Below are 24,822 nucleotides of genomic sequence, written 5' to 3'. Positions count from 1 at the left end.
ACAAAGTAGTTGACTCTTAACTGGCCTCTGAAATTGCATGTCACTCCATTCAAGGAGGTGTGGTGCTGCATTTTGGGAAAGCAAATCTTAGCAGGACTTATACACTTAATGGCAAGGTCCTAGGGAGTGTTGCTGAACTAAGGGACCTTGGAGTGCAGGTTCATAGTTCCTTGAAAGTGGAGTCACAGGTAGATAGGATAGTGAAGACGACATTTGGTATGCTTTCCTTTATTGGTCAGAGTATTGAGTACAGAAGTTGGGAGGTCATGTTGCAGCTGTACAGGATTTTGGTTAGGCCACTTTTGGAATACTGCATGCAAATCTGGTCTCCTTCCTATCGGAAGGATGTTGTGAAACTTGAAAGGGTTCAGAAAAGATTTACAAGGATGTTGCCAGGGTTGGAGGGTTTAAACTATTGGGAAATGTTGAATAGGCTAGGACTGTTTTCCTTGGAACATCGGAGGTTGAAGGGTGACCTTATAGAGGTTTATAAAATCACGAGGGGCATGGATAGGATAAATAGACAAAGTTTCTTCCCTGAGGAAGGGGAGTCCAGACTAGAGGGCATAGGGTTAGGGTGAGAAGGGAAAGATATAAAAGAGACCTAAGGGGCAACTTTTTCATGCAGAGGGTGCTACATGTATGGAATGAGCTGGCAGAGGATGTGGTGGAGGCTGGTACAATTGCAACATTTAAAAGGCATCTGCATGGATATATGAATAGGAAGGGTTTGGAGGGTTATGGGCTGGGTGCTGGCAGATGGGACTAGATTGGGTTGGGATATCGGGTTGACATGGACGAGTTGGACCGAAGGGTCTGTTTCCATGCTGTACGTCTTTATGACTCCATAATTGTCATGGGCAACAAAAGTTAGCCTTGCCAGCGATGCCCACACCCTTGAAAGAATTAAAATGGGCGTGATTTTCCAAAATTCCCTAGATTCTAGAATTTGCCAACAGACTGGAATGTTGCAATGTGCAAGGATGGAAGGAGAGAGGAAAACAAAGAACTCAGAAACAATTTACCTGACAGCAGTTAAGGGAAAGTACTAAAATCCAGCACTAATGGAGTCCTAACAAAGCACTTTTAACAAAAAAAATCCTATGATCAGACAAACTCAATGAGTTTACAAAAGAATATTTGACAAAATTAGTACAGTATTTGAGGATGCACCTGGCAAGAGTAGGCAAAGGGGAAAATCAGTCAATACTGTATTGTGCACTTGTATTTACAAAATGCATTTAGTAAATTGAGACAAAAAAGATTAGCACCCAAGATAAGTACATGTGAAATTGGGACAGATATAGGAGAATGTATAAAGGTCTACTAATGGACAGGAAGCAAAAAGCAGGGTAAAACAATACATGATCAAGTTGGCAGGCTGTGAGTAAGGAAGCACAGCAAGGATCAATGCTGGAAGCTCAGCTATTCACAAACTATATTAATAACTTATACAAAGAAATCAAGGTCACTATATTCAAGTTTGCTGATGATGCAAAGCTAAATGTGAATTCACGCTGAGAAAAGTGCATTAAGAAGGAAGCTGCAAAGGTTAACTAAGTGGGCAAGGTAACAGAGAGAGTACACTGTGAGAAGGTCTGAGGTGACTCACTTCAGAAGAACAGAAAAGCAGAATACATTTTTAACTTCTACAGAGTGATATTCATAGAAACTTGGGTCGACTCATACAAGAAATACAGAAAAATGAAGAAACACTTCTTCACTCTTGTAGAACTCACTACTGCAGAAGGCTGTGGAGGCCAGGTCACTGAGTATATTCAAGAAAGATGTTGATAAGCTTTTTAATATTCAAGAGATCAAGGAGGATGGAGGGCAAGTAGGAATATGGCGTTGAGATAGAGGCTCAAAGGTAAGCGTGGTGAATGGCAGACCAGACTCAAAGGCTCAAATGGCCTACTCCTACTGTTAGTTTCTATGCACAAGAGCAAAACATAATCTTTGTTTCATAGTGAATTTTCTTGTAAATACACCCAAACATCCAATAAAACTTCAATTAAAATATTGATTACGGGTAATATTTTTACACGTTGCTCACTTCCTCAGGTGCCAGTAAATAATGTATTACAAGAATTAACATGGAACAGCATTAGGCTATGTCTTTGTCAAAGGCTCACATTACACCAGGAGTGGATGGAGGGAGATAGGGGAAAGAAAAATTTTATGTGAACCTGGGTGGCAAAGTTTGTGAACATGGAGGAGACAGACTGTTTCACAAACCTTTAGCTTGTAATTTCATGCACTAACTTTGGATCCTTTCAGCAGAAGAGTTGCTGCAGTTAGCAAACGGGCATGCATAACAGACAACTATATTTCCTAACATTTCTTAGCTCTGATTGCCCATGTACCACTTCCTCTGCTTGTCTTAGGCACCAGATTGAATTGTCCACCATGCCTGTGGGAGACACAGTACATCACACAGGGTTGCAGATGCGCACAATCTGAGATTATGGAGAGGTGCAAAGCCTCCAAATGTTTAATACTGAATATCGAATGTGTCACCTTATCCTCCTTTCTCTTCCTCAACAACCTGCCCAAACGTAGGGCTAAACATAATCTTTTGTGTGAAATCCACAAAAGATTCTGTATTGTTATGACTAAACAGGAGGAATGCACCACCCTTCTGAAGTTCCACTACTGCCCAGGTCACAATGTTAAGTTAATTATTTTGACCAGTTCCTAATATTGTCAATCATATGCTTTCTCTATGTTATTAACTTTGTATTTTTATATGCAAAACAATGATGATGCAAAACTAACTAACTAACTAACACACACACACACACACACACACACACACACACACACACACACACACACACACTCTCACTCTCTCTCTCTCTCTCCAGTATCCCTCTACAGAGCTTCGCGTCTGGAAAATAAACATTTCTAACCAATAAATCTTCATTCTTGAAAATGAAAGGTAAAATGACACAGCATGGAATGATCACTTGGCGGTCAATCTGATATTACAATGCACAAAGGCATCACCAAAAACATGCAGTTGTGGCTGGGTTCTTTCCCAAAGCTTGTTCAGGAAAGACAATATCAAGAATTCGTCTAGTTGATAATCAGGATTGAGATTGGACTCACAAGAGTTTTTTCAGAAACAAGAGAGCTGGGCTAGGAAGCTCTTCTCCTTCTCAGGGTTGGCCACCAACAGAAAACGTTCAAACTAGCCTCAAAAGTAAAGCGCTGCAAGCTCTAGGCAGGTGCCTACAATAAACAAACCCATGTCACGAAGGCACACGACTTTCAAGAAATGATCAGTTTAAAAAGAAGTTGACCTCTTTAAAAGAAGCCAATCTGATATCTACAAACTCAAGTCTACAAGTTTCATTAAATGTCAAGCCGCTGAAACACAATCGCCTTCAAAGCTCAATTCTGGAATGTGACTGAAGCACATTATTAGTCTCTCAGAGGGCATGAGCAGCACCCATCATCCAAGATGATCCAGGTCAAAGCAAACTGATTAATTCGCACCCCTGCTCCAATACTGACACCTTCTATTGCCAGCACAGTGCATTTTGCCACAGTGCAGAAGATAATCAACCTGTTCAGAAATATTATTACACACCTTTGGAGCAAGCAAGACTTGAATCCAGGCCTCCTGGCTCAAAGTTTAGGACATTGTTGCTGCACCACAAGAGCCCTTGAAATGTACAGATGCTCTAGGCTACCCAATGAGTTTATTTCTTAAACAGCTTCTCAGTCGATAATCTGAATCAGCTGGAAGGCCAAGAGCAGCAGCATCTTGAGAGTACAAGCGTTTCTGGCTTGCCCTTCAAGTCAAACATCACATGAAGGGAGCCATCATATCGCCAGTCTCTCAGTGCTATTAACTCTCCAATTCCTGAATTGCTACCCCAAGACCACTCAGAAGTACAATCACCACAGAAGACTCCAGCAATCTTAAAAATGGTGACCCAATACCACAACTAGGACTAAGTAACAGAAACAACATTATGAAGGTAACCTGCATCCTGAAATCAACAATATAATTTTCAAAAAAAATCAGCATGTCAAAACAAATCCCATATTATGACATAGTTAACATGAAGCCAAAATACTAAAATTAATTTCTTGAACCCACTGTATAACAACCATCTTGAATCACTGAAGAACAGCACATGCCTCACTAGATCTTAGACACTTAAAAAACCGTCAGTGGAAAGTCCACACCTCCAATGATGGGTTTTACAGAGAAAGATTTGTGGAGCATGCACATCAGACTCTGCATCATTAGTTTATTTTTAACCTTGGAATTATAGACAAACATCCAAAGTCTGAATACACCACTCACATTTAGAAACCCTGAGGGCAGGGTGACTACCACAAGCTGCAATTGCCTGACTATCTCACAGATAAGTACATATTTAACAATGAGGATTAAACATAATTACTCTACCCCACCAGCACAAACCTCATGGTTAAAATTTTGCTTACAGTGATTGTTGTATCAAGTGAAACGTGACAAAAAGAATCTTCCACGCCTGGTCTGAAGGCACAAACTTGCACTGGGATGAATCCCCCAAAATGCCAAGCCAAAAAGAAATTTAACTGAGTCAAAACACAGGAAATTATTGAGCTATTTGACTGAGGGGGGCATTAAAACCAAGGCCCATTCCAGTTATAAAATCACCAGTTAGTTGAAACCAGTTCACTCAAGACATATCAATCATCAGATCTGTGCATGTCATAGAGTTACACAGAAGAGAAACAGACCCTTTGATCCAAGCAGTGCATGCCAACAATAACCCCAAACTAAAACAATCCCACCTGCCAGCACTTGGCCCATATCCCTCCAAACATTTTTTTTTATTCATGTACTTATCCAAGTGTCTTTTAAACGTTGTAACCATACCCGCAGCCACCACTTCCTCTGGAAATTTATTCCACACACAAACCACTGTCGGTGTAAAAAAAAGTTGTCCCTCACATCTTTAAATATTTTTCATTTCACCTTAAAAACATGCCCCTTAGTATTGAAATCCCCCACCTAAGGAAAAGACACCTAACATTTATTTTACCTACACCCCCTCATGATCTTATAGATCTTTATAAGGTCACCCCTCAACCTCCTATACTGCAGTTAAACAAAGTCCCAGCCTCTCCTTATAACTCAATCCCTCCATTCCTGGCAACAGCCTAGTTAAGTCTTTTCTGAGCTGTTTGTACTGTGAACAATACGAGATGCAATATTGTGCAAACCCCATTGTGTATTTGAGAAAAGAAATGATGCAGTAAAGTGTTAAACACAAACTTCCGGATAGTCTTGTCTGTAGTAGAAATACTCAAACTGCAGTTTTGCGCATAGCCACAACAACCACATTACAGAGAGGGAAAAAAAATGAATACTGCTGTACTACAGTAATCTCCTGCTGGCTTTTAATGCAGGGAAGAGATCACCACCTTTCTTCCCTCATGAACTATTGATCAACATACAATGGACTTGATCTTTTTGGACATCCGAACATTATCCCCAGTATAACATCTGGGACAAAACAATGTGGTTGTACAGTACATTTCTCATCACAAGATGCCTGACCCAAACACTGTCAAGAGAGCCGGAAAGTTGTGGGTGTGTCTTTCTAACTCTGCATTTACAAACACAAACACTTGGGGAAAAGAAAATTGAAGATCAATGTCTTAAAAAATGCTTAAGTATAATACCACTCCTCCAGTCGACCATAGCCCAACCTTCCAAGGAGTACAATTTTGGATTTATCTTGCAGGCCTGGGATGCAGTGGGTGCTGGAGTTAGGAAGGGAAGGATTAGGTAAAAGTAGGAATACCTGAGCAGGAGACATTTCTGGATCAACTGATTGACAATTGCGTTCGCACCACATAATTGTTAAATCACAGCTCTAACATCTGGAAATGCTCTTTCACATACCTATCTCAATTTGGACACCTTCAAAGAAAATTCCCTCTGAAGGGAAACCATTCTCAGCTCTAACCAGCAACCAATTTCTCTAACATTACAACCTTTAGTCCACCAAGTATGATCACTTTGACTTTGAACTGCTTGCTTTCAATGTTTAAGTTGCCAATGCGCTACCTTTATGTCCTTTCTTTCCCCTCCACTTCAACTATGTTTAGGTGGAGACCAAATGCTTCATCTCCTGGCCACTGTCCTAGACCCTCACAAGCATGGAATTCTTAAGCTTTCTTATGCAGCTGCCTCCCCACCCCAACCTTGTTCCTAAAACCAGTTAGTTTTTAAATAAAAAGCCAAGTGTGTTATTACCAAAAACTTGAATATTTTACAAACAAGTATAATATGGAAAAGGGACTAAAATTGTTTAAAAATTCTTTAATGAGACCTAATTATGGTGTGTCAAACAGGAGATTTCAAAACTATCTCGGGAAAAAGGCATTTTTAATATCAGGTAATCAGGCAACCTTTTTTTTTAAAATGCAAGGGTAATCGTGTTTTGCTCAATCAATTCATGTCCTTTGAGGTGGTAACAACTGCTGGAGCAAAGATTATTGTGGAAAATAAAAACTCACGTTTGCAAAGACTGAAAGATGCCTGGCTACCAGGGAGCAGAGAGCAGGGCAATGATGGTATATTGGTGAACATAGCTAGCTTCCAATCAGCTAACCCGGGTTCGATTCTCGGCCATTACACTATTGCGGTTTTAAACCGACTTTTAAAGGAAACCCCCCACGATAAGCCAAGAACATGAAAGTTTCATTTGTGGTAAAACGGATCTATCAGTTTGCTCCTTGCTTTGGGGCGTCATGGTGGCTCGGTGGTCAGCACTGCTGCCTCACAGCACTAGGAATGCAGGTTCGATTCCAGTCTCGGGTGACTGTCTGTGTGGAGTTTGCACATGCTCTCCGTGTCTGCATGGGTTTCCTCCGGGTGGAGAAAGTGAGGACTGCAGATGCTGGAGATCAGAGCTGAAAATGTGTTGCTGGAAAAGTGCAGCAGGTCAGGCAGCATCCAAGGAGCAGGAGAATCGACGTTTCGGGCATCAGCCCTTCTTCAGGGTGCTCCAGTTTCCTCTCACAATCCAAAGATGTGCAGGTTAGGTGAATGGGCCATGCTAAATTCCCCATATGTATTCAGGGATGTGTGGGTTAGGTACATTAGTCAGGGGTAAATGTAGATTAATAGGATAGGGGAATGGGTCTGGGTGGGTTACTCTTCAGAGGGTTAGTGTGGACTTGTTGGGCCAAATGGCCTGTTTCCACACTGTAGGGGTTCTAATGATTCTAAACGTAAATGGGTATTTTTCAGGTTAGCAAGGCGAAAGGGGTGGTGTTGCTGGGACTTGAAACGTTTACAATTTACAGAAAATGAGCTAGAACACATGTCTCAAATGTTTTCAATCATATGTGATCTGCCCTTTTCTAAAATGCAGAATTGACTAATTTTATTTCTTCACTCATGAGGTTTACTCTGGAAAACAAATGTAAGGACTCAACATACTGACAGCAAGACAATGTTAGATTGAAAATAGTCACTTTGGGCCAACAAGGATGTTAATCCTGAGAGACCCAAGCTGACTAAGTGAGTTGCAGCATGACCACACATACCTTGAAGCCATGTCATCAAAGTGCTTCCTGGCGTGGGATCAGGTTAAACACAAGTGCTTACATGTAGAGTTTCTCAGGATTTAAAATTTAAAATGTTAAAATCCAAATGAAGGGGAAAATGCATTTGGAAATCCCTTCAAGCAAATGTTGTGTCTGAATGTTAAGGGGGGGGGGGGGCGGGGAAGAGTTCTTATTGGACTGAAGGAAAGGGAGGAGGGGGTGGGTTTGGAGAGAAGTGAGATGAAATGCATTCTTCATTTCAACCAGGCTAGACCAGGTTAACTGGATGCAGCACACAAACTACAAAATAGTCAAAGGCACCACTTCAGCTAACTCGCTCTAATCCATTCATTTACTCTGCCACAAGATACACCCAGTCTCTGCCAATGACATAGATTAAAAAAATGAGACAAAGCTTTTAATTTCAGCTATTACGCATTCGCTTTCTTATCCAGATTACAATAACAACACAGCAAAGCAAGTGCACTGCCAGAGACAAACACATCAACAACACAGACCAGAAAACTCAATTTAAAACATAGGAAATCCAATGAAACATTTTAGGGAACTGGAAAACAGACAAAGTCATTCACCCAAAATTTCTCACTTCCACACTGTACTTCACTCATTTTAAGCCTTTAGGAACAGAAAATGCTCAGCCTCACGATTCCTTCCACTTGCTATTTTACTAAAGATATGCTTCCCATTAGTTGGTGGTTCACATTTTCAACCCAGTCAAGCATGCACCAAAATTAGAACTGTGTCCACATAAGATTAGAGAAAGTACAACATGCAAACATGCTCTGCAGCCCAACAATTGATGTTCATCCTTTATGAAGAAGTAATTCTCATACTTTGTACTATTAATCTTCAGAACTTTCAAGATTTCAAACATATTACCCAGAATAGCATTTATTTCAAAAGTCTAACAGCTGCAGGGCATGTTCCACCATGCTGCCACTGTGTGCCAGTGATGGAGGTAATGAGTGTTTAAGGTGATGGATGTGGTACCAATCAAGTGGAAACTGTATTCTGTTTGATATCAACCTTCTCATTGTTGGAGTTGCGCTGAGCAAGGCAGTACCCTGTGCCTTGTAGGTACTGGAAAGACTTTGTGGAGTCCATCCTCGAATTCCAAGCCTCTGTCCTGCTCACAGTATTTATGTGGTCTTTTATGATTGGCTGGTCCCATTTAATTTTTGGTCCATGGTAACCCTAACCTTACAACTGCGTTGCTTAAACACAAACTTGTAGTTTGTCAGTCCAATCCTGAACTTTATCCAGTTCGTGCTGAACAGAGGTTGGACTTCCACATTAACTGAAGAACTGCAAATGGTACTGAACACCATCCATTCAACAGTTAACAATAAACAAGATGGCACAACATGCCCAGAAATTCTAGCTACTTTGTCACACATTAAAGACATTTCAGAGATGACAACCAGACTACTTCGATCCCTAGGCACCATGGTAGCCCACAAACCTCCCACCACACTGAAATAGCTCCGAATGAATTCAAAGAACCCCATACCAACAACCAACAGAAAAACCATCATTTATAAAATACCCTGCAAGGACCACAACAAACGTTACATTGACAGGAGGGCAGGAAACTAGCCACCAGGTTACATGAGCACCAACTAGTCACCAAAAGACATGACCAACTATCACTGGTATCCACACAGAGACGAAGAAGGACATAGGTTCGACTGTGACAATACATCCATGCTGGGACAGGCTAAACAAAGACACGTGCAGGAATTCCAAAAGGCCTGGCATTCAAACCAGAACTCCATTAACAAACACATCAACTTGGACCCCATTTACCAAACTCTCAGGAAAAGAACCAGACCAAGACAGATAAATGGCAAGTGGGACAGAACACCAGCGCTTCAAAGGAGGCTTACTGATGATGTTACCTAGCATGGTGATGAAACATCTGAGAACACACTACCAGCTCGGAAAGCAAACTTACAACCTGAGTTAACAGTCCCAGTTTTGACCCCATTGTGCAGGAAAGATAATTGAAGATAAATGGGCCATTTAGGTCACTAACCCATGCAACTGTTGCATCAAGGTCTCTGGGATGAGATGGTTTGTTATGATTGTTCAAGGCTAATTTCCTTTGGGCTCAGCATGTCTGCAATCATTGGAAGGTAGGACATAACTGGACAATTTTTCACAATGTCAGGAGAATGCCTGTGTTCCAGCTCTATTGCAACAGCTTGACTAAAGTTGCAATTAGTTCTAGTCCAAGAATTTTCAAAATTATCCTGCCATTGAAAGTGGTTGAGATCAAAACATTGAATGTTTTCAAGGAGGGAGATATAGTTCTTAGGGCCAAAGGGTTCAAAGGGAATGTGGAGAAAGTAGAAATACGGTACTGAGTTGGATAGTCAGCCACAATCACACTGAATGGTAGAACTGGCTCAAATGGCTGAATGGCCTCTTATATTCGATTTGTCTATGTCAATAGAGTCTGATGTTGTAGTGACGCATGGCCAGTGCTTTCAGCTGTTTCTTGATATCATGAGGATTCCATCATATTCGCTGAAGAATAGTATCTCTGAGGCTGGGCAAAAACCGAGATTTGTCATCCATGTATTACTTAGAGCTGATGACGTTTACAAATGCTTCAGCCTTATCTCTTGCTCTTACATGCTGGAATCTGCCAATACAGAGGATGATTTTGGAACCTCTGCCTTGAATTAGTTGTTAAATTTGCCACCACTATTCACCACTGGATGTAGCAGAACTGCACAACATGATTGGACCTGTTTACGGGTTATCTACGACATCTGTTGACAGCACGCCACTTCTGTTTGTCACATGTAAGTACTGTGTCATAGCCTGACAAAGTCAGCACCTTTTTTTGACACTTCTCACACTATCTGAGCCATAATCTCCTCCCCTCCTCTTTCATTTCACAGCACTGTCCAAATGAAGTTGTGGTTTCTAAGATCCTACAAATCTAAAACCCAAAATGCTGCACTCAATTTAATATGCAAATTTAGTCACCTGTATCCCAATTCCACATTATTGACAAAAATAGAAATTGCTGGAAAGGCTTAGTAGGAGGACTGGCAGCATCTGTGGAAAGAATCAGAGTGAACATTGTGGGTAGAAAAAATATTTGGGAAGATGCCTTGTAAACTGCTTTTAATTCCTGCTTCATTTCCTTCCTTCTGTTTTTATTAATCCAATTTGTTACCAGTCACCTACATCCTTACACATTAAACTTGTCATTATAACTTATAACTCCTCAAATGTGCTCTGTAAGTACATTATATTGACTGCCTTTGGACATCACCATATTAGACACCATTCGCACCTTAATAATACTGGTTCCCAAATCAGTGCAAGCTTCTCCCAAGAAACAAGGAAAAGAACAGCTACAATAGACCATTCAGTCCATCAAGCCACGCTGTCATTCAACATGATCATGGCCAATCCTCAATCTCAGTGCCTGACCTCCATATTCTCCCATTATCCCTCAACACCTTTTAAGTTCTAGAAACCCATAAATTTCTTTCTTAACTGTATTCAGTGATTTTGCCTCCACAGCCTTCTATGGTAGAGAATTTCACAGGCTCACCATTGTGAAGAAATTTCCCCTCATCTCAATCTGAAATGATCCCTTGCATATCCAAAGACAGTGACTCTGTTTTCTGGATTATTCCAGCCAGAAGAAAACATCAACCCTGTATTCAGCCCTGTCAGAAGTTCTCCTCTTTAAGATCCCCTCTCATTCCTCAAAGTTCAGGGCTAATACAGGGCGAGTCAACCCGGTCTTTCCTCATACAGGAATCAGTCTAATTTCTTTGCTATACTCTTTCTATGGCAAGTCTATATTTTCTTAAGTAAGCAGACCAAAATTGCAAAAATGTTTAGGTTCACAACTGCACAATATTATTCAAAGTGTGGTCTCACTAAGGCCCTGGACGGCTGCAGTAAGACATTCTTGCTCCTGTACTCAAACCCTTGTGTAAAGGTCAACATAACATTTGCCTTCCTAACTGCTTGCTGCATCTGCATACCTGCTTGTGATGACCGATGTACAAAGACAGCTGGGTCACTATTTGTTTTAAGCATAACGCCATCCTCAATCTACCAACATTTAAATAATTCTGTTTTTCCTACCAAAATGGACAAGTTCCCACTTTTGCACGTCACACTGTACCTGCCACGCAATTGCTCACTCACTCAATTTGCTTGGATCACTCTGAAACCTTCTTAGATCCTCCTCACCGCTCACACTCCCACCTAGTTTTGTGTCATCAGCAAACTTGGAAATATTACACTCAATTTCCTCAACCACTGATATATATCAAACATAGATGGAATCCAAACAGTGAACAACCCCGCAGTAACCCACTTTTCGCCACCTTTCTTTTTCAAAAATGACCAGAAGGTGTTTGGTATGCTTTCCTTTATTGGTCAGAGTATTGAGTACAGGAGTTGGGAGGTCATGTTGCGGCTGTACAGGACATTGGTTAGGCCACTGTTGGAATATTGCGTGCAATTCTGGTCTCCTTCCTATCGGAAAGATGCTGCGAAACTTGAAAGGGTTCAGAAAAGATTTACAAGGATGTTGCCAGAGTTGGAGGATCTGAGCCACAGGGAGAGGCTGAACAGGCTAGGGCTGTTTTCCCTGGAAAGTTGGAGGCTGAGGGGGTGACCTTATGGAGGTGTACAAAATTATGAGGGGCATGGAAAGGATAAGTAGACAAAGTCTTTTCCCTGGGGTCGGGGAGTCCAGGACTAGAGGGCATAGGTTTAGTGTGAGAGGGGAAAGATATAAAAGAGACCTAAGGGGCAACTTTTTCACGCAGAAGGTGGTACATGTATGGAATGAGCTGCCAGAGGAAGTGGTGGAGGCTGGTACAATTGCAACATTTAAGAGGCATTTGGATGGGTATATTAATAGGAAGGGTTTGGAGGGATATGGGCCGGGTGCTGGCAGGTGGGACTAGATTGGGTTGTGACAGCTCGTTGGCATGGACAGGTTGGACCGAAGTGTCTGTTTCCATGCTGTACATCTCTATGACTCTATGACACTGTTTCCTGTCTACAAACCATCTTGTTCTTTTATCTATGCCAGCACCAATATCTTGCACTTTGATTTTACACAATGACCTCTTCTTGTATGGGACTTTATCAAAAGCTTTCTAAAAATCCAAATACACCAAATTCACTGCTTCACTCTCATCTGTTCTGCTTCTTACATTCTCAAAAACAAGGCTCCAGTAAGTTTTTCAGCCACTGTTTCCAATAGACAATAGGTGCAGGAGTAGGCCATTCTGCCCTTCGAGCCTGCACCACCATTCAATATGATCATGGCTGATCATCCTTAATCAGTATCCTGTTCCTGCCTTATCTCCATAACCCTTGATTCCGCTATCCTTGAGAGCTCTATCCAACTCTTTCTTAAATGAATCCAGAGACTGGGCCTCCACTGCCCTCTGGGGCAGAGCATTCCACACAGCTACCACTCTCTGGGTGAAGAAGTTTCTCCTCATCTCTGTCCTAAATCGTCTACCCATATTTTTAAGCTGTGTCCACTGGTTCGTCACTCACCCATCAGCGGAAACATGTTTCCTGCTGCCAGAGTGCCCAATCCTTTAATAATCTTATATGTCTCAATCAGAACCCCTCTCAGTCTTCTAAACTCAAGGCTATACAAGCCCAGTCGCTCCAGTCTTTCAGCGTAAGGTAGTCCTGCCATTCCAGGAATTGACCTCGTGAACCTACGCTACACTCCCTCAATAGCCAGAATGTCTTTCCTCAAATTTGGAGACCAGAACTGCATACAGTACTCCAGGTGTGGTCTCACCAGGGCCCTTTACAGCTGCAGAAGAACCTCTTTGCTTCTATACTCAATCTCTCTTGTAATGAAGGCCAGCATGCTATTAGCCTTCTTCACTACCTGCTTTACCTGCATGCTTGCCTTCATTGACTGGTGGACAAGAACACCCAGATCTCTTTGTACTGCCCCTTTACCTAAATTGATTCCATTTAGGTAGTAATCTGTCTTTCTGTTCTTGCCACCTAAGTGGATAACCATACATTTATCCACATTAAACTACATCTGCCATGCATCTGACCACTCACCTAACCCGTCCAGGTCACCCTGTAATCTCCTAACATCCTCCTCACATTTCACCCTTCCATCCAGCTTAGTATCATCAGCAAATTTGCTAATGTTATTACTAATACCATCTTCTATATCATTTACATATATTGTAAAAAGCTGCGGTCCCAGCACTGATCCCTGGCGGTACCCCACTGGTCACTGCCTGCCATTCCGAAATGGAGCCGTTTATCACTACTCTTTGTTTCCTATCAGCCAACCAACTTTTAATCCAAGTTAGTACTTTGCCCCCAGTACCATGCACCCTAATTTTGCTGACTAACCTCCTACGTGGGACTTTATCAAAAGCTTTCTGAAAGTCCAGGTACACTACATCTACTGGATCTCCCTCATCCATCTTCAGAGTTACATCCTCAATAAATTCCAGAAGCTTAGTCAAGCATGATTTCTCCTTCGTAAATCCATGCTGACTCTGACCTATCCTGTTACTACTATCCCCTTTCAGAAATCCATGCTGACTTTTGTAATATCAATGGCACTCTTTTAATGTTAGCTCATCACATCCTTTATAATACATTATATTATTTTATGTGTTATCTATGTTTAATAAACTCCAGCATTTTGCCTACTGATGTTAGGCTAATTGTCCTGTAATTCCCAGTTTTCTCCCTCTCTCTCTCTCTTTTTTTGAAACAGTGAAGTTACAATTGCCACCCTCCAATCTTCTGGGACTGTTCAAAAAACGTTGTCAATTCTGGAAAATGATAACCAACATATCCACTTTTTCCATGGCCACTTTCTTTTGTTCCCTGTAATGGAGATGTTTAGCCCCTTGAGATTTAATAGCATTTTATCTCCAGCACTTTCTTTTTTACTAATACTAATTTATTTCAATTTCTCTTTCTCAAAAGACTCTTGCTTCCTGAAGGAAGCTGTACAAGTCTTCTGTGAAGTCAGAACAAAACTGGTTAAGAATTTGCCATTTCCTTGTTCTCCATTATCAATTCTGCTATTTTAGATCGTAAGAGGCTTGCATTCATCATCACTAATCTTTTCCGTTTCAATGCTTATAGAAGCTTTTTCAATCTGCTTCTATATTTTCCCTGCAAGATAACTCCCATCCTTCATTTTCCTCCTCTTAAATCAACCTCTTAGTCCTCCTTTACTTAATTATAAACTGCTTCCAGCCAGACTTGCTACAGTTTTGAGCAACTGTATTTGACTTCATTTTGATCAAATGTTATCTTTAATTTCTTTAATTAACCACGATTGAGCTATTTTTCCTGTTATTTTATCTTAAAAGAATATGTAACTGCTGCAATGAAAGCACGTATTCCATAAATAATAACCATTGTCTGTCATGCCATTTAATGAAGTCACAATCTATCACAGCCGACACTCAGCTCAATTTGCTCCAGCGCAAACTCTCACAGAAAAATTATTAATCAAGCCCTTCTTATTCCACAAACCAAATGTAGGATAGCCTGCCCCCAAGTTAGTTCTGCAACATGCTGGTCTAAAACTCCAGGCCAGGAATTCATCCACCACGCGATTGTTGCTGATGTAGCTTGCCCTGACTAAACATACATTAAAATCACTCGTGATTACTTTAGCACCCTTGTTGCATGCATCTCTAACTTCCTGTTTAATGACACCTACTACCTTACCACTGTTTGAAGGCCAAAAGGAAACTTCAACGAATGTTAACTGCCCCTTGGTGTTTCTTAGCTCCACCCAAACTGATGGCACATCTAGATTAATTGCACTAATATCCTTTTTTAACTGGTGCAATAACTTCATCTTTAACTAAATGCCATCCCACTTCAAACAACAAAGGCAGAATTGGTGACTCAAATTAGGCCAGCTATTGAATATTGCTGGCCACACATCCAATCTGCTTCAAAATAATCTTGGGGGAAAAAACTAGCACCAAAAGGTGACACTTGTAATATTTAAATGTTAGTATGTTATCTGTAAATTCTCAAAATAATTTTCAACTAATGTGGTTAGAGATAATCAACCGGAGAAAATGATTAGAGGGAGAGTTTAATTTTGTCCAGACCTAACTACCTAAGTTGCAACTTTGAATCTGGATAGGAGGCTCTTCCAAAGTTCTCACCTGAAAGAATTTTCACAATGAACACAATGTGGATATGGCATAGTAATCCTATAAGAAGCTAACTGTGTTAATGAAATGAAACAGAGCCACAAAAATAAATCAAAATAGTTGTGTCAATAGCAGACAAACAAGTTACTGGCAATTCTTCAATGCTCAATCACTTAGGCACAAAATATCAAATCCATGATGGAAGATAAAATGAAAGCTACCTTCATTGTCGGAAGCTGGGCAAGTCACTTTGAATACCAGATCAAAGGTTCTTTCTGGGCTCTCTCTGTTAAAAGAAAATAAAGGAAAAAGTTTAATCCTCTGTTACAGCATGTTGCATTGGTACTGACATGAATACCTGTTATAAATGTGAAAACTAAGAGAACAATAAAATCTCTTTCAAGGAAACAAATTAAAAATTCCAAAACTATCCAACACCCTATTCTAATTCTCATCTTTCACAACCAAAGTATTATCTTACAAAGAGGTTTAAACACATTTAGAATTGCGTAATATATACATGCAATCGATACTACAGATTTACAAACAACTAACAGCACTCAACTGTACTTCAATGTAGGAACAAGAGAAAGTCAGTTAGACACCCTCGTCCAATTCATCGTTCTGATGATCTGCACCTCAACTCCACTAATTTATTTTAACCCATTTTCTTTGGTTCTTTACTAAAACAAGACATTTTCAATCTCAGCTTTGACCCATCATTAACTATCTTTTAGTGAGAAATAGTTCCAGATTTTAACTATCCTTTCTTGGAAGAAGGCCATCCATATTACACAAACAAAATATTTGCATGAATATAACTCATCTTTCCTTGAGCTGTCTTCTTAGGAGACAAACATTATTTTGACCCCCATCACTCCTCCAAAAATATCCTAATCATTCTGAATCTCAGGGTTTTCTTAACTAAAAGTCAATGCTTCAAGTCATAGTTTTCACAGCATGGAAAAGGCCCTTTGGCCCATAGTCATCAAACATCTACCTCTTCATTCCCATCCCATTTTCCATCACTTGCTCTGTAGTCTTGTCTGCAATGGCATTTTAAGTGCTCATTGAAAAAGTTTTTAAGCTGTTGAGGACTCCTATCCTTTTAGGCAGTGAGTTCCAGATGCTCACCACTCTCTGTGTAAAAAAGATTTTCCCTAAATCCCTTCAAACCCTTCTGCTCCTCAAAGCTGTGCTTGCTACTTATTGACTCATCTACTGAGGGGAAAGATTTCTCCCTACCCACCCACTCTCTACCTATCAGAAATCTGTATACCTCTGTTTATGGGCAGCATGGTGGCTCAGTGGTTAGCACTGCTGTCTCACAGCACCAGGGTCCCAGGTTTGATTCCAGCCTCGGGCGACTGTCTGTGTGAAGTTGGCACATTTTCCCCATGTCTGCGTGGGTTTCCTCCGGGTGCTCCAGTTTCCTCCCACAGGTCCAAAGATGTGCAAGTCAGGTGAATTGGCCATGCTAAATTGCCCATAGTGTTCGGTGCATTAGCCAGAGGGAAATGGGACTGGGTGGGTTACTCTTCGAAGGGTAGGTGTGGACTTGTTGGGCCAAAGGGCCTGTTTCCACACTGTAGGGAATCTAATCTAATCAAGTTTTCTGGATCCACAAACAGTTTGCCACTTTAGTCCCAAATGAGCCCAACTCATTCCCTGTTATTTTCTTGTCCCTGATGTATATTAAAAAGTCCTCGACCGAAAGCAAGTGAAATGTCTTTCAAGGTTTAATCCCTGTCATAAATCCATAATATAAACCAATAATCTTCCATCAACACTGCAGAAGCTCGCAGTCACCTACTCTCTAACAAAGAGTGCGGTGCTGGAAAAGCACAGCCAGTCAGACAGTATCCAAGGAGCAGGAGAGTCGACATTTCGAGCATAAGCCTTTCATCAGGCATGAGAGGTAGGCCCAAGGGGGCTCAGACATAACTGGGAGGGGGTGGAGCTGGGGTGGAAGGTAGCTGGGAATGCAATAGGTAGATGAACGTGGGGGTAATGGTGAGAAGTCGGAGAGGTGGGTGGAGTGGATAGGTGGGAAGGAAGGTGGACAGTTCAAGAGGGTGGTGCCAAATTAGTAAATTTGGATCTGGGACAAGGTGGGGGGAGGGGAAAATGAGGAAACTGGGGAAAATGAGGAAACTGGTGAAACCCTCATTAATCCCATGTGGTTGGAGAGTCCTAAGGTGGAAGATGAGGCGTTCTTCCTCCAGGTGTCAGGTAGCTAGAGTTTGGCAGTGGTGGAGGCCCAGGACTTGCATGTCCTTGGCGTAGTGGGAAGGGGAGTTAAAAGTGTTCAGCCACGGAGCAGTGAGGTTCTTTAGTTCATGTGTTCCAGAGATGTTCTCTGAAACTTTCTGCAAGTTGGCATGCTGTCTCCCCAGTGTCAAGGAAACCCTCGCCCACTCTGCCAAAGAGATGCAAGTCCTGGGCCTCCTCCACCACCAAACTCTAGTCTGCCGACACCTGAAAGAAGAACGCCCCATCATCCGCCTTGGGACTCTCCAACCAAACGGTATCAACGTGAATTTCACCAGTTTCCTAATTTCCCCTCCCCCCACCTTATCCCAGATTCAACCTTCCAACTCGGCACTGCCCTCTTGAACTGTCCTACCTGCCCATCTTCCTTTCTACCTATCTGCTCCGCCCCCCTCACCAATCTATCACCTTTATCCCCACATTCATCTACCTATTGCATTCCCAGCCACCACTCCCCCAACCCCTGCCCCTCCCCTTCCCATTTATCTCTCAGCCCCTTGGGCTACCCCTCACTCCTGATGAAGGGCTTACGCTCGAAACATTGACTGTCCTGCTCCTTGGATACTGCCTGACCAGCTGTGCTTTTGCAGCACCACACTCTTCAACTCTGATCTCCAACATCTGCAGTCCTCACTTTCTCCTACTCTCTAACAATTACATTTGGTCACAGTTCTGGAAGCACTCTCAGACCTTTTCTTAAGGTCTCTTCATAAAAGGAACCAACATCCAAATGCCAGCAGTTTGAATTTCAAGCACAAAAAGACGATAGTTTACAAAAATGACATCTTTGATTACAAAATTCAAGTAAAGTATGAAATATTCAACACACAAGCCCAGCCACAAACTGAGTCCTGTCATCATGGTTTCATTCTTCTAACAACATTGCCCAGGCCAGTTTCACCAAGCTCAGCTATGTTCCATTTGATCTATTGAGGAGACTATTCATTTATACACATTCAACTTCAAAAGCAATGATGAGCCTGACAATCAGAAAAGCTTCACATTTGCTCTCCAACAACAATCATCATCAGAAAGTGAGTCTTCTCCTCCCACAAGAGAAAGGTGTCTGTGGGAGGAATGTCCAATCAGATACTTGATTTTTATTAATGGCATCGATGTGGGAAACTGCGAGTCTCCTTACTCCAAGTAAAAAACATATTCTCAAAAAAAAAAAGAAACATTAATTGTGTCCATCTTTAGTGCATCTTGCCTCATGGGTGAGGTTTTTATCAATGCAGTGAAAGCTGAACAGCAAAAATAGTAAACAGCTAATTGCATCTTAATGAGCTGTGAATAAAGGCATCACCTAAAATAGTACTGTTACTAACCGGACAGTGATGGTGAATTTCCTTTTATCTTCTTTCGTGGGTTTTGAGTTTTGCATTGTTGCACATTCCTACCTTCCTCTGACAACATAGTGGTGACAGGTCTTCTTGAATATCTACAATTCATGTGGTGTAGGGCCACCCACAAGGGCTGTTAGGAAAGAAGTTCCATTGATCACGAAAAATAAGTGAAAAAGCTCCATCTTAGGTTAGGGTTCCATCATAAGGCCAGAAAGACGGAGGTTTGCCAATAATTACACAAGGTTCAGTACCATTCACAAGTCCTCAGATACTGAAGCAGTAGTGTTCACATGCAATAAGGTATGGACTGGCAATTGACAAGTAACATCCAAGCCACATAAATGCCAGGAATGTCCAATCAGAAATAATATAACCAGCATCCTTGATATTCAATGGTATTGCCATCACTGAATCCCCCACTATCAACATCCATGGGGTTACGTTTGACCAGAAACTGAACTGGACTCACCATGTAAATATAATGGCTACAAGAGTAGGTCAGAGGCTAGGAATACTGTGACAAGTCACTCACCTCCTGATTCCCCAAAGCCCGGCCACCATCTGTAAGGTCCAAGTCAGGTGTGCAATGTATGAGTGCAGCTCCAACAACACTCAAGAAGCTTACACCATTCAGGACAAACAGTCCAATTGATTGGTATGACATTCAAAGACAGCCACTCTCTCTACCACCGATGCTCAGTAACAGCAGTCTGCTATTATTTACAAGACGCACTGCAGAAATTCACCAAAGATTCTCAGATAGCACCCTCCAAACTTAATAACACTGCCATCTAGAAAGACAAGGGCAGCAGATACACAGGAACACCACCACCAGCAAGTTGTCCTCCAAACCACTTTCTGATTTAGAAATAAAGCACTGTTCCTTCGTTGTCACTGGGTCAGAATCCTGGAATTCCCTCCCTAAGGCAGGTCAATCTACACAGCATGAGGATTGCAGCAGTTCAACAAGCCAGTTCACCATCCCCTTCTCAAGAGCAACTAGGGATAGGCAATAAATGCCAGCCAGCTAGTAATGCCCATGTCCTAGCAATAAATAAAAATAAAAGATTGGTGAGTGACTTTGAGGAGAATTTGCAGATATTCATCCACTGCCCTTGCCCATCTAAGTAACAGAGGTTGTGCATTTGGAAGATGCTGTTGAAGGAGCTTTTGATCAGTTGTGTATTATATATAGCACACACATGTAGTCACAGACTTCAAAAGAATCTGTGAAGTTGTGAACTAAACTGAATACAGTTTCCTGATAATTGCACATGACTCTTTCTGACATTGTACTGGAAAAAAGGGCTTTGATGGAGCAGCTTCAGATGGTGGGACCTCAGACATCACCCTGAGAAGCTCCTACAGAGATATGCTGGAGCCTAGTCCTATGCTAGGTACAACTCCAAATGGTGAAGAGCTTTTTCTCTTATTCAAACAAATTAAATTTTGTCAAGGCTGCTTGATGCCACATTCAGTCCAATGATATCAAGAGCAGTCACTTTCACCTCAACCCTCTGGTTCAGCCTTTTCATTCATGTTTTAACCAAATTTTAAAGCAGGAATTGAGTAGTCCTGTTGGAACCCAAACTGAACACTGATGACCAGATTATTGCTGGGCAAATGCCACTTGATTGAATTGTCAATGATTTTTTTTAATGACTTTGCTCATTGTCAAGCATAGTCTGATGGGCATTCATCGACTTGGTAGAATATTTTCTGAGTTTTGTAGATAGCACAGAGTGTTCCATATTACTTAATATATGTGTGTGTGTCATTCATGACTGGATATGATAGGACTGGAGTGCTTCAGTCTGGTATTACTTAGCATTAGCTATTTCTGCTGTTTGGTATGTAGGTAGCCCTCTGTTGAACAGGCACCAGAATAACCCCATGTTTTTAGGTTCCCTATTGCTGCTCCTAGCATTCCCTCCTGCACTCAACAAGGAGCCAGGGTTGATGCCTTCATTTGATAGCATTACTCGAATGCAGGATATGTCAGGCATTAAAGCTATAGATTTGAGTTTGAACACAATTCCACTGCCGTCAATGGTCCACAGCACCTCATGGCTGCCCAATTTTGAGTTCATAGACAATACATGGAATCGATCCCATTTTGTACAGTGGGTATTGCCATATAACACAATAGGTACAGTGGCACGGTGGCACAGTGGTTAGCACTGCTGCCTCACAGCGCCAGAGACCCGGGTTCATTTCCCGCCTCAGGCGACTGACTGTGTGGAGTTTGCACGTTCTCCCCGTGTCTGCGTGGGTTTCCTCCGGGTGCTCCGGTTTCCTACCACAGTCCAAAGATGTGCAGGTCAGGTGAATTGGCCATCCTAAATTGCCCGTAGTGTAGGTAAGGGGTAGATGTAAGGGTATGGGTGGGTTGCGCTTCGGCGGGGCGGTGTGGACTTGTTGAGCCGAAGGGCCTGTTTCCATACCGTAAGTAATCTAATCTAATCTAAAAAGGTAGTATATTCAATGTAAAGATGGGCTCCATCTCCACAATGACTGTGAAGTGCTCACTCCAACCAATACTATCATAGACAGGTGCATCAATAACACCTAAGAATAATTTTGTTGCATTTATGACTGCTAGATTGGCGGTGAGCTGATCTAGCAGATATTTGCTCTTTTGTTGATTCCTATACCACCTGCTGTAGGCCCAATCTAGCAGCTGTATACTTCAAATCTCAGTCAGAGCTGTCAGTGATGATATTATCGGGCCACTCATTGTCACGGACTTTGAAGTCCATCAACGAGAGTACCTTGGGTGCCCTTGCCAATGTTTGTCTGTCCGCCCTGTATAGGATGTTCAACATGGAATTGTACTGATTCATCAGCTGAATGGGTGAAGGGAGATGGGAAACAGCAGGGGGTTCACTTGCCCATATTTGACCCATTGCCATGAGGCTTCATTGTGTCTGAATCGATTTTCAGGCCTCACAAGCTGTGAACCTTTTAACTGCACACCACTGTGCTGACAACTCAGGTTGGCTGTCCTTCTGATGGGACAAGACATACTCAGGGATAATAATAGCAATATGTGGGACATAGTCATACTCTTCCCACTGCATTTGCTTATGTGCTTAAAAGGCTAATTTAATCCATGTTGTAAATCCTTCAAAACAGAATGAATTTCCTCTTGCTGAAGTTAATTTATCTTGGGGCTATTAGATTTTGGGATAAACTCTGCAAAATGGCATACTAGGCCCGCACTAATGTCCTGACAAATCCGCTTCAGGATATAATTTCCAGAGATGGATGGGAGCAGCCAGTAAGATTCTCATCTGCTTTCTACCTTTCATTGTTGTACAGAATGCCTCACCATGTCTGGTTAGGGACTGAAAAAGAAGTGACACTGCATGAGGAAATGAAGTTACCAACACCCTACTCTTCTCTTGCAAACCACAAAGAAAGAACACCGGCTGTCATTTCAACGCAACTTCAAATTCCACAATTTAAGATCAGATTCAGCAAAAATGCACCAAAACTGCATCAACTTATTTTGTTCGCTAGAATTTCAAATTGCATTAGCTAGTGACCCCTTCTCACATTTTGTTAGAATTGCTCGGGTAGAAAATTACCACAGCAGCACTTCATGAAGCAAGTACTGAAAGTCCGTTGTATGAAGTGTGACAGCGGGTGTTCATGGCTGGTTCTCCAATCCAATCTCCTTTTGGTGATAGCCTAACCAAGTTGTCGGAAGAGAACCACTTCTTGTTCTTGTTCCCACACTGGTGGCACAGCTCAGCAGTGCAGTGTACTGCCATTCATAAGTGGTTTTCCAAACACTGGCACCCGAGCGGTAAGATGTCAAGACCACTTCTGTAACTGGTGAAACTTCTCATACTACTAAATTCCAAATACTTCTGTTTTGGAATTTTCACATTATCTCTGGTTTTGTGGCCACCTTGTAAAAACCCGTTATTTATATTACCATAGACTGAGTTTACATTATCTTTAGTTTATTTGTTCATTCAGTCAGTGGCTTATCACCAACCATGCAGGTATATTTTTTGTAGGGAAAGCCACAGGAGCATGGCATTTTTCTAAAGAACAACAGACTTAATTATTTGGCCGTTTTCTTGATCTGGGTAGTTCTGTTTTTCATTTCATGAATAAAAAAAAGAGTAAATGTAAGAATTTGCACGTCATGCAAGATAAAATCGCAAGTTGATAGGGAGAAATGCACCCAACCCCCTTTTTGTTTTGTAAACCAGGCAGTGTACAGTATATCCTGGTTAGATATGAAATGTTCAGCCTTCACCGTCAGCAATCAGATTTGGCAGAGAGAGAGAGACTGAGTACAGGCCTGAAGCCTCCAGATTTCAACAAAACCAGAAACACAGGCGCTTCCACTCTGCAACAAAAGCCAATCCTCCCAATGAATGTAATATCTCCCAGGCCCAACCCAACCAGGTGCTTCGACCTTGCGGAAGTCTCCAGCTCTCAATCTAGCCACCCCAGGGTCCCGACCTTTCCCAGTCACTCACTTCAATCTACAGTCCATGGTTACGGCATCTCGGTGCGGCTTCCCCCCCCCACCTCGGTGTCTCCTCGGTCTCTGTGTCCCAGCCGCCGGGGCAGCCCCAGACTGAGAGACTGCGCTGCGGCTAAAGGAGCAGCGCGGCTCCTGAGTTCGATTCGGCTCCTCACTGAACCATTGCCCCCGCTGCCGCTGTTCTTCCTCCAGCAACATACACACAGAAGACAAACTAGGAAGTTAGCACTCACTGACAAGAGAAGGTTACCAACGTCACCTGACTGAGTGCCACTACAGGAAGCTTCCAGGAGAGTGATCTCACAAAAGTGGATGAAATGTGAAGTTTAGGTTTGTAACGAGTGCATTGACTCCTACTGTTAGTGAGCATCAACATTAGAAAACAAATTAAGCAAAATAAAGCGTCCGGACGAGCACTGTGGTTAGTTTTGTTTTCGTAATTGTCTTGTTCGTTTATTATTTTTTGACCCAACAGTATTATTTATTCCTTCAGTTTCAAATCCCAATGTAGACAACCTCTCTGGACTGCCTTCCACATCCACCACCCCGTCCCCAAAACCAACAAGTCATAAAAATGTTTGTTTTTAAAAAAAGAGCTGTTCCGACCAATATCAGTTAATGCCGAGGGATTTCCCTTAAATAGTCACCATCAGGTGAAATAATATGCTCAATCCTGTGTGATATTTCGTCAGAAGGATCCCATGTCATTGCAATTTTCTACGATCATGTTGCCATAATTCTGAACAATGATTTGGCATATCACTGTTGGCACATGAATTTCACTACAGCAGGATGGGTGTGAAATTGCCCATCCTCTTGTACTGTGAAAAACGAGTTGGATGGAAGCTAGAGTTTCTTTCTCTAAATATGTCACAACAGATTTGAAACTATACAACAAGGAGCACAAAGTGCTGCTGCTAACAATAACGTGAAC

The 24,822-nt window shown here is 41.9% G+C and overlaps 1 protein-coding gene across 3 annotated transcripts in view; it reads right to left on the bottom strand.

Annotated features, from left to right (window-relative positions):
- The window catches only part of dennd1b (DENN/MADD domain containing 1B), a 300,181-nt gene extending 276,045 nt beyond the window's left edge, over positions 1-24,136 (bottom strand). Inside the window, exons 1-2 of one of the 3 annotated variants that reach the window (XM_072573886.1) lie at positions 23,881-24,136; positions 15,986-16,050 (exon numbers count right to left, since the gene is read on the bottom strand). In XM_072573886.1, coding sequence (XP_072429987.1) covers positions 15,986-16,050; positions 23,881-24,086 — 271 coding nt within the window. In that variant the 5' untranslated portion in view covers positions 24,087-24,136. Of the gene's footprint in view, positions 1-15,985; positions 16,051-23,880 lie in introns of those variants that run through there. The other 2 variants (XM_072573887.1, XM_072573888.1) reach the window with 2 other exon arrangements.
- Positions 24,137-24,822: the final 686 nt, after the last annotated feature.

Source organism: Chiloscyllium punctatum, chromosome 7 (assembly GCF_047496795.1).
Source record: "Chiloscyllium punctatum isolate Juve2018m chromosome 7, sChiPun1.3, whole genome shotgun sequence".
Lineage (NCBI taxonomy): Eukaryota > Metazoa > Chordata > Chondrichthyes > Orectolobiformes > Hemiscylliidae > Chiloscyllium > Chiloscyllium punctatum.
This window is presented reverse-complemented; position numbering and strand designations above follow the sequence as displayed.